Source organism: Delphinus delphis, chromosome 1, assembly GCF_949987515.2.
Source record: "Delphinus delphis chromosome 1, mDelDel1.2, whole genome shotgun sequence".
NCBI lineage: Eukaryota > Metazoa > Chordata > Mammalia > Artiodactyla > Delphinidae > Delphinus > Delphinus delphis.
Genome location: NC_082683.1, coordinates 129,720,159 through 129,734,568, shown reverse-complemented (window position 1 = coordinate 129,734,568; position 14,410 = coordinate 129,720,159). Strand labels below are relative to the sequence as shown.

The following is a 14,410-nucleotide window of genomic DNA, read 5'->3' as shown; positions in this document are numbered from 1 at the left end:
ATATAACAGTCAGTATACTCAACTGCGGTTACATGAGCGAATAAGGCAAACAAGTTGCCTCCTCTCGTGGAGCTTACATCTAGTGAGGAAACAAGCAAGGTAATCCCAAATCATTCTCAGGCTATGAAGAAAATACAACAGCCTAATGTAACAAAGAGTAGCTGTAAGGAATACACGGACAACTTTAAGTAAGGTGGTAGGAAAGGACTCTATGAAAGGGAAATATTTGAGCTGAAACCTGGAAGATAAAAAAGAACTGCATTATTAACCAATCTGCTCAGTAACCAAAGGGGTAATGTGACGGAGAGGTAGGACAAGTAGACTAGTGCTAAAGAACGCAGGACCTTGTAACCATGGTAAGTCTGCTCCATGCCAAAAATTCCCCCATAAATGTTCTTTTTCTCTTTCTAATGAGGTTATTTTGTTCACTGCCTCATATAAATACGGCTGCAATATCTCATTTTGCCATTAGGTGACACTAACACCATTACTCTCAGAAAAAAAAAATTAATAATAACTTCCCCCTTCAAGTTACACTTTAAAAAATTACCTCCTAACATTATCAAAAATCAAAGTTTCTAATAATATCAAAACAAAGGATAATTACTGCAAACTCCAAGGCCGGTGTAATTAGCTAGCCCTCATTTATTTGTTAGGCATATAAATATACTTCCTTTTTAAAACCCTTCAAGCACATTCATCTGTCCTCTAAAGGTTTTTCTCATTTTGCACATTATATGTTTCTGAAAATGCAGTATGTGTTAGAAGCCATGTTTTTACCCTTCAGGCTGCCCCATGAATCCTTGATTGCCAAGACATCACACATTCCAGGTGTTCTTTCTGTGGCCTATCCTTCTCCAAATCTTTTTCAGTTGCCACTCCTCTACTTGACCTCTAAATGTTGGAAATTCCCCCAAGTTCAAGTCCCGAGCTTTTTTTTCTGATTCCTTGCCACACACTCTAAGTAATATCTCTCATTGCCATGGATTTAAATAGCATCTATATGCTGAAAGACTCCCAAATTTCTATCCTAACCCAAATGTCTCCTCTAAACTCCTGATTTGGAATCCAACTCTTTATTTGGTATTTCCATGTGGAATTCTTATCAGTATCTTAAAATGTGACCCACATGGAATTCCTAATGTCCCATCCAAAGCTGTTCCTTATTCAGATTTCCCATTTCAGTAAAGAACACCACCTTCCACCAAGTTGCTCAAACAAAAAATCTGGTTATCATCCTTGATGCATCTCTACTTCTTCATTCCTCTCATTGCCAAGTCATGTCAGCCCCACTTCCAAAATAAATCCCACATCTATCCCCATCTTTCTCCACATCCATTTTACCAATCTAATCAAAGCTATGATCTCATCTACTATAAAAGTCTCCTAACCCATCTCCTACCTCCAGTCTTCTCCCTAATCTACTCTTCACAGAACAGCCAAAGAAATCTTTTGGAAAGTACGTTGGATTACATTAAAACTCCAGACTAAAATCTTTTCATTAAAATTCAAATAAAATACAAACTCCTTGCCAGGACTTAAAGGCCTGACACACCCTTGCCTCTGTCACTTTATCCTTACGGCTCTTTAGTCATAGAAAGTTTTTTCCCACTTTAGGGTCTTAGCTCTTATCTCCTGCCTTCATATGGCTGACTCCTACAGGTATCAGCTTTGTTTCGTCCACTCAACAAATATTTAATGAGTCCCTACTATGTGATAGAAACTGTAATGGAAACTGGAGACTAAATGATTAGTGAGATGAACGAAGGCCCAGTCTTCTTAGAACTAACATTCTTATGGATGTGATAAATAATACAGAAGAAAATTAACTAGGATCACATACTGGAAAAAGTACTGGAAAAGATGATGAGAAGGGGCAGGGAGCAATATGGATTCAGTTGACATTTGGATTTAATAAGAATAAGCAAACCATGGCAAGAACTAGGGAGAAAGAACTTCAAGTAGAAGAAATAGCAAATACAAAAGCCTTGATGTAAGAAAAGGCTTACTGAGGAACAGAAAGGAGGCCACAATAGCTACATAATAATGAGTATGGGGGTAAGAATACAGGTGTCCCTCAGTATCCATGGAGAATTGGTTCTAGGAACCACCACAGACACCAAAATCCACAGATGCTCACGTACCATAGCTGGCCCTCTATATCCTTGATTCCTCATCTGTGGCTTCAACCAACCACAGATTGTGTAGTATTATAGTATTTATTGAAAAAAATCTGTGTATAAGCAGACCCAGACAGTTCAAACCCATGTTGTTCAAAGGTCAACTATAGTTAGTATGAGATGAAATATAGACAGGAAAGGCAGAGAAGCCTGAGGCCACCCCTGATGTTAAGGCTATCCCGCAATCCCAACTCTGTTTTGTTCACCAGGGAATATTCCATTCCTACTTTAGTGTCTAGTACATAGTAGGTATTTAATAAATGTGTTGAAAAAAATGTTAAAAGCCCCAATCAGGCTAAAGTTCTCACAACTACCAAATGTGGAGCCAGTATTCGAACTAGGTAGTCTGACTTCAGAGTACATGCTCTAAAACACTACATTATACTGTCTCTTAAAGTCTCCTCATCTGTTCTTGAGATCCAAGGTTGGTATCAATGGAACATCACTATGTGTACTGAACTTTCCCCACACCTCTCCTCCTTCAAAACTTATCTGTCTCTTCCACCAAAACATTCTTCTTAGATAAGTGATATTTACACTAATAGTTAATTCTGAATTAGCATGTGAATGAATACTAATGGTTGCTCAATTCAAATAAGAGGTCCATTTATAATAGAGGTTTTCTTTAGCCCAAGAGAATGTCAGATATTCTGCCATGCTAACAAGAAAACTATTAGTTTACCATATGTAATTTTGTGACCTCTCCAGAACACAGCTCACCACTTCTCATTCTACTCAAAATTAAGACAGCTCTCATTACAACCATAAACACTCTGCCTTGAAGGGCGTTATGGATACTTTTAGAAGTTTACCTAATGCTACTTTATTGGACTGAAGATTGCTTTGAACCTCAATATAGAGATGACATGCTTATCAAATTTGCACACAAACTCAAAATCTGAGAATGCAAAGTCAACACTTTAAAATATTTCCACAGGCAAGTAATAAGATTTAAATATGGAAAGAATAGTCTTTTCAATAAATGCTGTTGGGACAATTAGATATCCACATGTAAAAGAATGAAGTTGGACCCCAACCTCACACCATACACAAAACTTAATTCAAAATGGATCACAGACCTAAATATAAGAACTAAAACTATAAAACTGTTAGAAGAAAACATAGGAATAAATCTTCATGTCCTTGGGTTAAGAATGGTTTCTGATATGACATCAAAAGCACAAGTGGCAAAAGAAAAAAATAGTTAAACTGGACTACATCAAAATTTAAAATGTGCTGAAAATGATACCATGAAGAAAGTAAAAATAAAATCCACAGGATGAGAAAATATTTGCAAGTCATATATCTGATAAGGGTCTAATATCCAGATTATATGAGGAACTCTTACAAGTCAGTAATAAAAAGACAAATAATTCAACTTCTGGTATCAGCTAAAGAGCCTGGAAGTCATCACTCCCTTCCCTATAACAAGAAAAGGTTGAACAAACTGAAAATCAATAGCTTTTCTTGGATCCATCAGAGAACTGAGGTCACAGGATCAACTGCCATTCCAAATCGGGGGGCAAGCAAAAGAGAGACAGCGACTGAGATCTGTTTACCTGCAGCAGAAGCTGCTGGAGCCATAACTGGAAGAAACACTTAAATGATAATTTTGACAAATTGCTGGAAGCTAAGTGTGGAATTTGGGTGTGAGAGGGGAGAGTGGGTTGTGGAAGGGTGGCTTCAAATTTTTTGCATATTTAGTTGGTACTTAATAATAAGTAATAATAAAGAAATTTATAACATTCAAAAAAAATATAGTTATCTATATTGATTTTAGACAAAGCAGACTTCAGAACTAGAAAGATTATCAGAGATAAAGAGGGGTATTATATAATAATAAGAGGGTCAATTATCCAAGAAAACACAAGAAACTGAAATGAGTATGCACCTAAGAACAGAGAATTAAAGTACTTGAGGCAAAAACTGATAGAACTGAAAGGAGAAACAGACAAATCCACTATTATACTTGGAGACTTCAACACCCCTATCTGAGATGACAGATCAAGCAAGCAGAAAATTAACAAAGATATAGATGACCTGACCTGAATAACACTATCAGTCGACTTGATCTAATTGACGTTTACAAAATACTAATCTAACAGGAAAAGAATATACTTTCTCACAGAGAACAGTCACCAAGGGAGACCATATTCTGGGCCATAAAACATACCTTGGCAAATTTAAAAAAATTAAAACTGTATAAATGTTGTCAAACCATAATAGAATTAAGCTAGAAATCTGTAACAGATAGCTTGGAAATTCCCAAATATTTGGAAATTAAATGACACACTTCTAAGTAATCATGAGTCAAAGAAGATGACTCAAGAGAAATTTTAAAATACTTTGAACTAAACAAAAATGAAAATACAGTTTATCAAAGGTTGTGGGACGCAGTGAAAGCAGTACTTAGAAATATGTTGCACTGAATGCATATACTAGGAAAGAAAAAAACACCTAAAATTATAAAAAACTTATGCTTCCTTAGGAACCTTAGGAAACTAAAAAAAGAGAGAGCAGATTAAAAGAAATAAAAAATATAACAGAAATCAATGAAATTGAAACAAGAAACAATACAAAAAAATTAAAAAATCAAAACCAAAAGATAGTTATTTAAAAAGATAAATAAAATTGATAAATAGTCTAGCCAGGCTAAACAAGAAAAAGAGAATACACAAATTACCAATATAAAAAATGAAAGAAGGTCATCACTACCAACGCCCTGGACATTAACAGGATAATAAGTGAATACTACAAGCAATTCTATGCCCACAAATTTGGTGACTTAGATGAACGGGACCAGTCCCTTGAAAGACATAAAGTACCAAACTTCACACCAGGAAAAATAGATAACCTGAATAGCTCTATACTTTTAAATAAATTTAACCAACAATAATTAATAAGCTTCCAAAAAAGAAAGTACCAGACACCGATGGCTTCACTGGTTAATTCGACCAAACATTTAAGGAAGAAACAGTATCAATTCTCAGTAATCTCTTCCACAAAACAGGAGAGGAAATACTTCCAAACTCATTCTATGAGGCCAACATTACCCTAATACCAAAACCAGATTACAAGAAAACTATAGACAAGATATTATAAAATCATCTCCAACAAGGTATAAAAAAATTATACCCCAGGGATGCAAGACTGACACAAAAATCAATGTAATCAAACATCAATAAGCTGAAGTAAAATCATGATCATATCAATTGATGCAGAAAATGCATTTGACAAAATGCAACACCCATTCATTATAAAAACTCTCAGTAAACTAGCAATGGATGGAACTTCCTCAACTTGGTAAAGAATATCTACAAAAAAAACCTATAGCTAACATTATACTTAATTGTGAGAGACTGAAGAGACTGGACACTTTCCCTTAAGACTGGGAACCACGCAATGATGCTCCTCTCTCACCTGTGATTCAATATCATAAGAAATAAAAGTTATAAAGATTGAAAAGGAAGAAATAAAACTGTCTTTATTCACAGATTACATAATTATCTATGCAGAAAATCCCAAAGAATCTACCAAAAAAAACCTTAGAATGAGTGAGTACAGAAAAGTCACAGGATACAAGGGCAATACACAAAAGCCAATCTCTTCCCCACATACAAACAATAAACAATGGGAAATTTTAGTTTTTTTAAAAAGCAACAGCATTTACAATAGCACCAAAAAATGAAATACTTATGTAAAAATCTAACAAAATATCTATAGGATCTATTGGTAAGTAGAAATCTACAAAACGCTAATGAAAGAAATTAAAGAAGATCTAAATAGACGGAGAGATACTCAACATCCACAGATTGGAAAACTCAATATTGCTAAGAATGTCAATTCTTTCCAATTTGAGTACTTAGATTCAAAAAATAACTTGCTGAGACTGAATAAACAGACTGAGCACTCAACTACAAGCTAAACTATCTACACAAGAACAGGGACCATGTCTATTTTTATTTTATTCACCAACACATCCCCAGCACAGTGCCAACACACAGTATGGGCTCAATAAATAATCTGTTTAAAAAACAAGTCAATTATTTTGGACATAGCAGGCTGGACTCCTGCATCAGGTAGGAAGTTGGTACTGAATGGATTCTAAAGGCACTTAATCTTAAGATTCTCATTCTATGTGATGTGTAGAAGAATTCCATTCCAACAAGTCAATTCAAAATATAACCTAAGTCTATGATTATGCAGCAGAATGCTAAGCAAAATGTTACTTTCTCTTTATATATGGGGATCTGCTATTACATCAAATCAAAAGAAAGAGCAGTTGGAAAATTTTCAGGAGTATTTTAAATAATATGGAGCTCACTGTTCTGTGAACTCAAGACTAATACATCCATTTCAACTCAGCATGTAAAACAGAGCAGCGCACAAAAGCAAAGCTGTTTTTAAAAGCATTTTGTTCAAGGTCTGCCCTATTATAACCCAAAAATTATAATGTGAAATCTGACAAAGCATTTTGATGTTTCTTCAGGCACAAAAGAAGAAAAAAAGACACCAATACTGGGAACTATAGTCTAGGCATAAACATTTTAATTTTTACAGCATTTTAACAGTATATGAGAAAAAGGAAACTAAGCAGTGCTACAGAAAATCTGATAAATGTTTCTTCTATCCATCTTCCTTCTCCCCAGCTCCAAACCCAAAGGAACTCAATAAATTAACTGACTTAAATCACTTAAACACACACTTATCTCCCACACCTATAGTAATTGTACTAATTCTATTAAAATAGCTTTTATTTCTTAATTCAATGCCATGTCATTTTTGTCAAATGAACAATATGATATCTAAATTAACACCTCACTTGGAGGCCTAAAACTACAATTTTCACATGTACAAGAAACAGTATAACAACATTCAGCAAAGTCTAACTGGAAGCTATCTTCTTCCCAAAATAACCAAACACATTCAAAACTATAAAATCATTGTGTACATGGTCCAATTTCTTTCTGTGCCGAACGTGGTTAGCCTACTCCTTGCTTTTAGATTATGTGCTTGTACCTATTCATTTTCAAGTGACTCAAACTAAAATAGAAAACTGAAAATATGAGTGTGAGTCAAAATTGGATAAGCTGGGAGGATAACCAGGGCATGGAAATTAGAATGACTATAGTAGGCCCATTACAAAAGTGGAAACAGGAAATATGCTTAATTTACAAAAAGAAAACAGACATGAATAATTTAAAACATCATTTACCAACCATAATTCTTCTGTGCTTTGAAGAATTGAGTCAGTCCTAGAAAAAACTACCACGACCTCTTTTTACTGAACAGTCCATCCACTATTCTAGTTCTCAGGCAAGAGCCACACCAATATGTATGTATATATTCAAGTGTGTCCCTGCCCCGATTCAAGGCACAGAAGGACCTCATTAGCTCACTTTACTTTGGTGGATACCTGTTTCTATTTGTCCAGCAATACTCTCCAAACCTTTTTTTCTGAGAATATGCTTTCCCTCTACTCAAATCACATGGCTTTTATAGAAACCTCAACCCTTTGGCTAAACAGATCCAAAGGTGGGCACTGAATCCAAACTAGACCAATTAACCCATATCCCTTCCTATAAATTCTTTTTGAATAAGCATGCTTAAATTGCGTTTCTGTCATGTGAAGTCTAATAAGTCCTAACATAATTATATGCTAGCAAAAAGATGTACAAGATATATTTTAATAGGTTGCAGATGGCCATATGGTTTCATATAGTATTTGTGAAAACAGAAATATAGGTGAAGAAGACAAGAGAATCTGAAAAGCTGACAATAATTTCCCAGATCAACAGTACAGTGAATGTGATGAAAGAAAGAAAAAAAATAGATAAAACACTTACTTGAAATAATTATAGGAAAAAAAAAAGGATAATACAAGTACTTACAGTCAAAGCATGGTTTAAAAGGCAATAGAAAAATGTTTTATAACCAAAATAGGAAGCCATCATAGGACAAAGAATAATTTTAAATGGTAGGCACATTATGATTATTGCTACATAATATTCCTATGTCATAAAAACAGACTGCAATACAGGAAAAAATTTTTATTTAAGAATTTATATTGGGCTTCCCTGGTGGCACAGTGGTTGAGAGTCCACCTGCCGATGCAGGGGACATGGGTTCGTGCCCCGGTCCGGGAAGATCCCACATGCCGCGGAGCGGCTAGGCCCGTGAGCCATGGCCGCTGAGCCTGCGCGTCCGGAGCCTGTGCTCCGCAACGGAAGAGGCCACAACAGTGAGAGGCCCGCATAATGCAAAAAAAAAAAAAAAAAAAGAATTTATATTAGGAAGGTGAGATGTGTGGGTGTCTGTGGTAGATCAGATTACTGTTACCAATTTTTTACTTCCTCCCTATTACAGAATTGTACATTTATGCCTCTTGCCATGTTTACTTGGTACTATCTCCAGTTAGAGTAAGTGAAGCAAAATATTTCCCTGCCCAAATAAGTTTGGGCTTAGCCATGTAATCTGCTTTGGTCAATGAATATCAGTAAACAAAATCTGAGCAGGACTTCAAACATACTTGAGTTTTTTGGCTTGGTCCCCTGAGTTTCTGCCATCTATCATGAGAAGAACATGTACTAGGAAGCCAATAGCCCCAAAATGCAACATGAGAAAAAGACCTGGATCCAATCTACAGCCAGAAGAGTCTCCCTGTCAGACGCACAGAACCATGAGTTAAAAACTAAATGTTTGTTTTCGTAAACCATCAAACATTCCAGCATTGTTCCATAGCATCGTAATAGCTAATTCAGTGACCTACTATTTTTAAATTTCTTCAGCATTATTATACTATTTTCAAATAAAAATCAGAAAAAGCTAACACTGCAACTAACAAATCAATCTCCAAGGAGAGTTTAATATACTTCTTCAACTATTACCTAAAAAATCTAGTTGTTTCTATAATTATCATTTATATTCCACTGAATTAAAATGTACTTCAAGAGGCTACCCTTCTAATACTAATATTCAACTCTAGGTATACTCAGCTGTGTAAAACTTTGACCCATGCATTCTATTGTAGTTTAGAAAAGTCTACTCAGCAAAATCTCCTAGGCAATAATATAAATGAAAAATATTTTGAAAATAAATAAAATCAAAAATTCTAATGAAGATTGACTTTAGATTTTTCTCTTGGTTTTTCTGCCATAACTACATATGTCATTTATTCAAGAGTAAGGTTGATAAAGTTATATACATTATACACTTTTTGCCTAGAAAACCAAGGATTATCAGCTAAGCAGTTCAGTGTTCCATAAACTTGGCTTAAGACTAATAAACAGCTTTATGCCCAGCAGGTACAGACATATGGTCAAGAGGAAAAAAATCCATCGCATGATAAACTACACTAAAGAGTCCACTTAACCATAGCCCCCCTTCTTCTGCTGGTCTAGTAAAACCACCTAATACTTCGTATGTTGTGTGCTGCTGCACAAAGCACGTAGCAGTCAAAAATCTTGAGCTCTTTCTTGCCATGGGAAAGGCATCTCAATTCTATGAACACACTGGTTTCTTTATCTGAAAAATAAGAGGTTTGACTAGTTGATCTCCAAAATCTCTTAAGCTCTAAAAAATTTATACATAATTTATTTTCTTTTAAGATTTTTTTGATGTGGACCATTTTAAACTCTTTATTGAATTTGTTACAGTATTGCTTCTGTTTTATGTTTTAGTTTTTTGGCCACAGACATTTGGGATCTTAGCTCCCCAACCAGGTATCAAACCGGTATCCCCTGCATTGGAAGGCGAAGTCTTAACCACTGTATCGCCAGGGAAGTCCATGTTTTCTGTATATATCTGTAGATGAAGAATAAATTAAATATAGATGAAAAGGCTGAGGCCTAGAGAAATTAAATAATTTCTCTAAAAATTTACAGAGTCAGAAGTAGAATTTAGAAATCCTCAGTTAAGAAATCTATTTACTAGCATATTATATTTCCAAGGGCTGGAAACTATAACACTATTACAAACATTTTCATCCAATTATCTCTTCCGCCTTCACATAATATACTCTATGAAAGTATACCAAAATATAACACCAAGCAGAATTAAGAGGGAAAAGGAGTGAATTAATGTTTACTGTGTATTTCCCACATAACTGGCACTAAGTTAACAAAAGAAGTACCAATTTGTTGCCTCTAGTATACACTCAAAGTAGTAACCAAAACTTCATGAACCTGGCAACCAGACATGGTTCCTGAAGCTAAGGGAAAGAATAAGGGTTTCCCTATTGCCCTCTTCGACTATTTGATCCGCACAAGCTCAGCAGTCAGGGGAGACTCAGTCATTGCCCAAGAAGACGCTGCCCAAGCAACAACACAACTCAGGAAATTAAGTCAAATGATTTGTGGGTTTTTTCTATTAAAGCTTACAAGCAAAGACCTGACCTCTGTCTTGGAAGTACAGAGCTTTCTGCGTATACTAGGACACTGAGTAGTTTTAAGATACGCTTGACTTAACACCTTCTAGCTCATGAGAAGAAATTTAAATGTACAGTACCCAAAAGCTTCTTGGCATATAGTGTGAATGTACGTTTGTATGTGTGTAGGTATTTATATCTGCCTAGTTCTACAGAATTAGTGATCCATATAAAAGAGTGAGAATTCATGAAAATCCCTCAAATTAACTAGGTTTCAAGAAACGTTTCCCTGATTTGGTAGAATTTCTAACAAGGAATAGTATACATTTCATACTACTTCTTAATTTTTTCAGTAAAATGATTCAGTAGGATGCTTATGGGAAAAGTTAAGAAATGTGAAAAAAAGTTTTGAAATACTAAGAAAAGGACTTTGAAATCTGTTGCACAAAAACAAAAATAAAATACCGAGAATAATTTGAAGAAGCTAATACTTCTTAAATATTAAAATTTCATAAGTACATAGTTTCTATGAAATTACATAATGTCACGTGTCTACTAAAGCAAAGGGGAAGAGGGTCTTGCTGAGTTGAAACTGTAAACTACAAACTGAGTCACTAATCAATGGAAAAATAATTCACAGTAAAACCTGTTCTAGTACTGGTTTCTACTTTACAAGTTTTCACTCTCACAAGGCAAGCAAAACTCAAGGATACTTTATATCATTAGAAGAGCAAATTATTCAATGGCTTCATAACCATTTCTGTTGAATACCCTACCTAAAGGATGTTTTTAAAATGCTTTCTGATATTTTAAACAGGAAAAGTGTGATAAAATACAAACCATCAGAAATCCAATATTTGACTAAATCTGCATGTCGATGTCCATCTTGATATTTGTCATGCCTTTGAATCCTGGGTTAAAAGCCACAATAGACTTGCTGCCATACTGAAGGCAAAGAATGGAATATTAGAGCCTCAGGGTCTCCAATGCCATTCACACAGAATCCAGTTAATTTTTTTAAATTAATTTATTTACTTTTTGGCTAGGTTGGGTCTTCGTTGATGCGCGCAGGCTTTCTCTAGTTGTGGCGAGCGGGGGCTACTCTTCTTTGTGGTGCGCGGGCTTCTCATTGCAGTGGCTTCTCTTGTCGTGGAGCACAGGCTCTAGGCACGCAGGCTTCAGTAGCTGTGGCACGCAGGCTCAGTAGCTGTGGCTCGCAGGCTCTAGAGCACAGGCTCAGTAGTTGTGGTATGCAGGCTTAGTTGCTCTGTGGCATGCAGGATCTTCCCAGACCAAGGCTTGAACTTATGTCCCCTGCACTGGCAGGAGGATTCATAACCACTGTGCCACAAGGGAAGTCTCCCAGTTAATTTTTTAACAAACTTTCATTGTTGTTGCTGATGTTGAATACTTATTATTTGATAGGCATAGTTATAAGATGGTCTTCTTCAACTGTATATCCAAGAGACATTTCAAACTCAACACATTCAAAAATCATACTTCCAATCTTTCCCCCACCAACCTACCAGTCAACCCACACCACCCTCCTGTAGACTTTCTCATCTTGATTGATGGCAACTCCATCCTTCTAGTTACTCCAGCCAAAAATATTAGAGTCATGCTACTCCTTTCTCTTTCTCTCCTTCATCAATCTTTCTCTCTTCCTCCCTCCCTCTGATTTCACAGCTATACTGTCAGCAAATTCCTTTGGCTCTACATTTAAATCACATCCAGAATCGTCCATTTCTCATCACTTCCCCCACTACTACCCAGTTTTAGCCACCATCAGCTCCTACCTAGATTATTCTAAAAGCCTCCTAACTAATCTCCCTGCTTCTTTACTTGCTCCTCTATGGTCTATTTTCAAAAGCAGCCAGAATGATCCTTTTAATTTAATTCTTACCAGTCCTCTGAACCCTCCAATCAGAACCCTCCAATCACTCCCCCATTTCATTCATATAAAAGCCAAACGATCTTGAAAGTCATTACCCACCTGTACTACAAACTTACCCCTTCTCATTACTTTCCTCACCCCACCTTACCTTACCTTTATGACTTATTCCCTACAATTCTCCACCTTGTTGACTCAACTCTACCTAAAATGATCTTACTTTCTCTCAAACAACCCTGGCACACATGCTCTGGTTGTTCAAAAACAGAACACTCTTCTCCCAGATGTCTGCTTGGCTAACACTTTCAGTCCCCTGTTCATATCTTCACTCAAATCTCATTTTCCTGACTTAACCCTGATTACTTTATTTAACACTGCTTCCCCAGCACCAACTTCCAATGCCCCTTTATCCTGCTCCACTTACTCTCTTTTTCCAGAACACTTATTTTCTAACATACAATCTACTTCACTTTTGTATTATATTTACTGTTTATTGTCTTTCTCTCCCACTAGAATGCAGCATCTTCAAAGGCAAGGATCTTTGTTTTATTCTTTGATGTAACCCAAGCACCTATAAGAATGTCTGGCGTGTAGCAAAGAGGTAAATATTTGCTGAATGAATGAATGAATGACTGTCCAAGATGAATAAACTTAAAGTTCCTAAAACCCAAACAGCCATCTAGTACCCTCCAGCCTGATCAGGACTTTGTCTCTAAAGCGACATGATGAGAACATTGATGGTTTCTTTCATTGGGTAACTAACCAGCATACATTCTGACATTATATAGAACTTCCAGGGGTTTATAATGAGGTAAGTAGAAGACAGTGTAAGTTAAAATGTTAGAGACCTCCTCACCGAATTTCCCATTTATGCAACAATAATGAGAACACCGACTAGAGAGTCAGTCATATTAAGATGTTGTTGTATTTTTGAGAGGGTGAGTATAGTGGTATTGTTCCAAGGGAGTCCTTGTCTTTTAGCAATACATAGTGAAATATTTACAAATTAAATGATATGATATCTGAGATTTGTTTCATATAATCTTGGGTAAGCACAGGGGAAACTAGATTGCCATCATTGGTAAAAGGTCATAGGAACACATATCATTTGCCCTGATTTTGCATATGTTTGGAAATTGCCAAAATAAAAGTAACAAAAAAGCAAAGTAATAATAATATGGAAAGTAAGTTAAAAAAATAAAAAAACAAAAGCTTATATTTCCTTTAGCATCTAGCACATTACATGGCCCTAAATAACAAATAAATGATGAAAGGCTAAAGTACAGGTCAAAACTAAACAATAGTTTCTAAGGATGAGCAGATTAAAACAAAAATTAGTGACCAAACTGAGGCCCTCCTTCAGAGTCAAAAAAAAATGCCATTCACTGTGATGGTCACAGTGACTTCAGATCTGTATGGATGACTGGGACAGAATGGGGAACACAATGAAAAGATTTTTCATCTTTTTTCAAGATAAAAGGCATTGTACTATATTCCAAAAAGGTAATTTATATAAATGCAAAATATAATCAACAAGGGCAAGAGAACATGGCTGAAATTTTATGTACCAAATAACACTGCAGCATAATTATTAGAAATACAAGGATCAGGACTTCCCTGGCAGTCCAGTGGTTAAGATTCCGTGCTTCCACTGCAGGGGGCATGGGATCAATCCCTGGTCTGGGGAACCAAGAACCCAGATGCCATAAGGCGCAGCCAAAAAAAAGAATACAAGGATCAAATGGAGTAGAAAACAAATATAGTAGGAAACAAACACTATCTCAATCCCAGAAAGATCAAGTAAACAAAAAAATTTTAAAGAAATAGAAAATTTAAATCTTTGAACTATTAAGGTAATATAAACTAGATATAATAAAATTTTTATTCTTCAAAACATAACTTGTACCACTGGAAGCAGTTTCAACAATCTCCCCAGCTGATTAAATCTACTCTAGTAAAATGATATTAGCCTAA

The 14,410-nt window shown here is 35.7% G+C and overlaps 1 protein-coding gene across 3 annotated transcripts in view; it reads right to left on the bottom strand.

Moving 5' to 3' along the window:
• The window catches only part of RABGAP1L (RAB GTPase activating protein 1 like), a 682,701-nt gene that overhangs the window by 620,197 nt on the left and 48,094 nt on the right, over positions 1-14,410 (bottom strand). Inside the window, exon 1 of one of the 3 annotated variants that reach the window (XM_060034251.1) lies at positions 11,386-11,404. The exons of the other annotated variants lie outside the window; for them this stretch is intronic. Coding sequence (XP_059890234.1) covers positions 11,386-11,388 — 3 coding nt within the window. The 5' untranslated portion in view covers positions 11,389-11,404. Of the gene's footprint in view, positions 1-11,385; positions 11,405-14,410 lie in introns of those variants that run through there. 3 annotated transcript variants of the gene reach the window in all.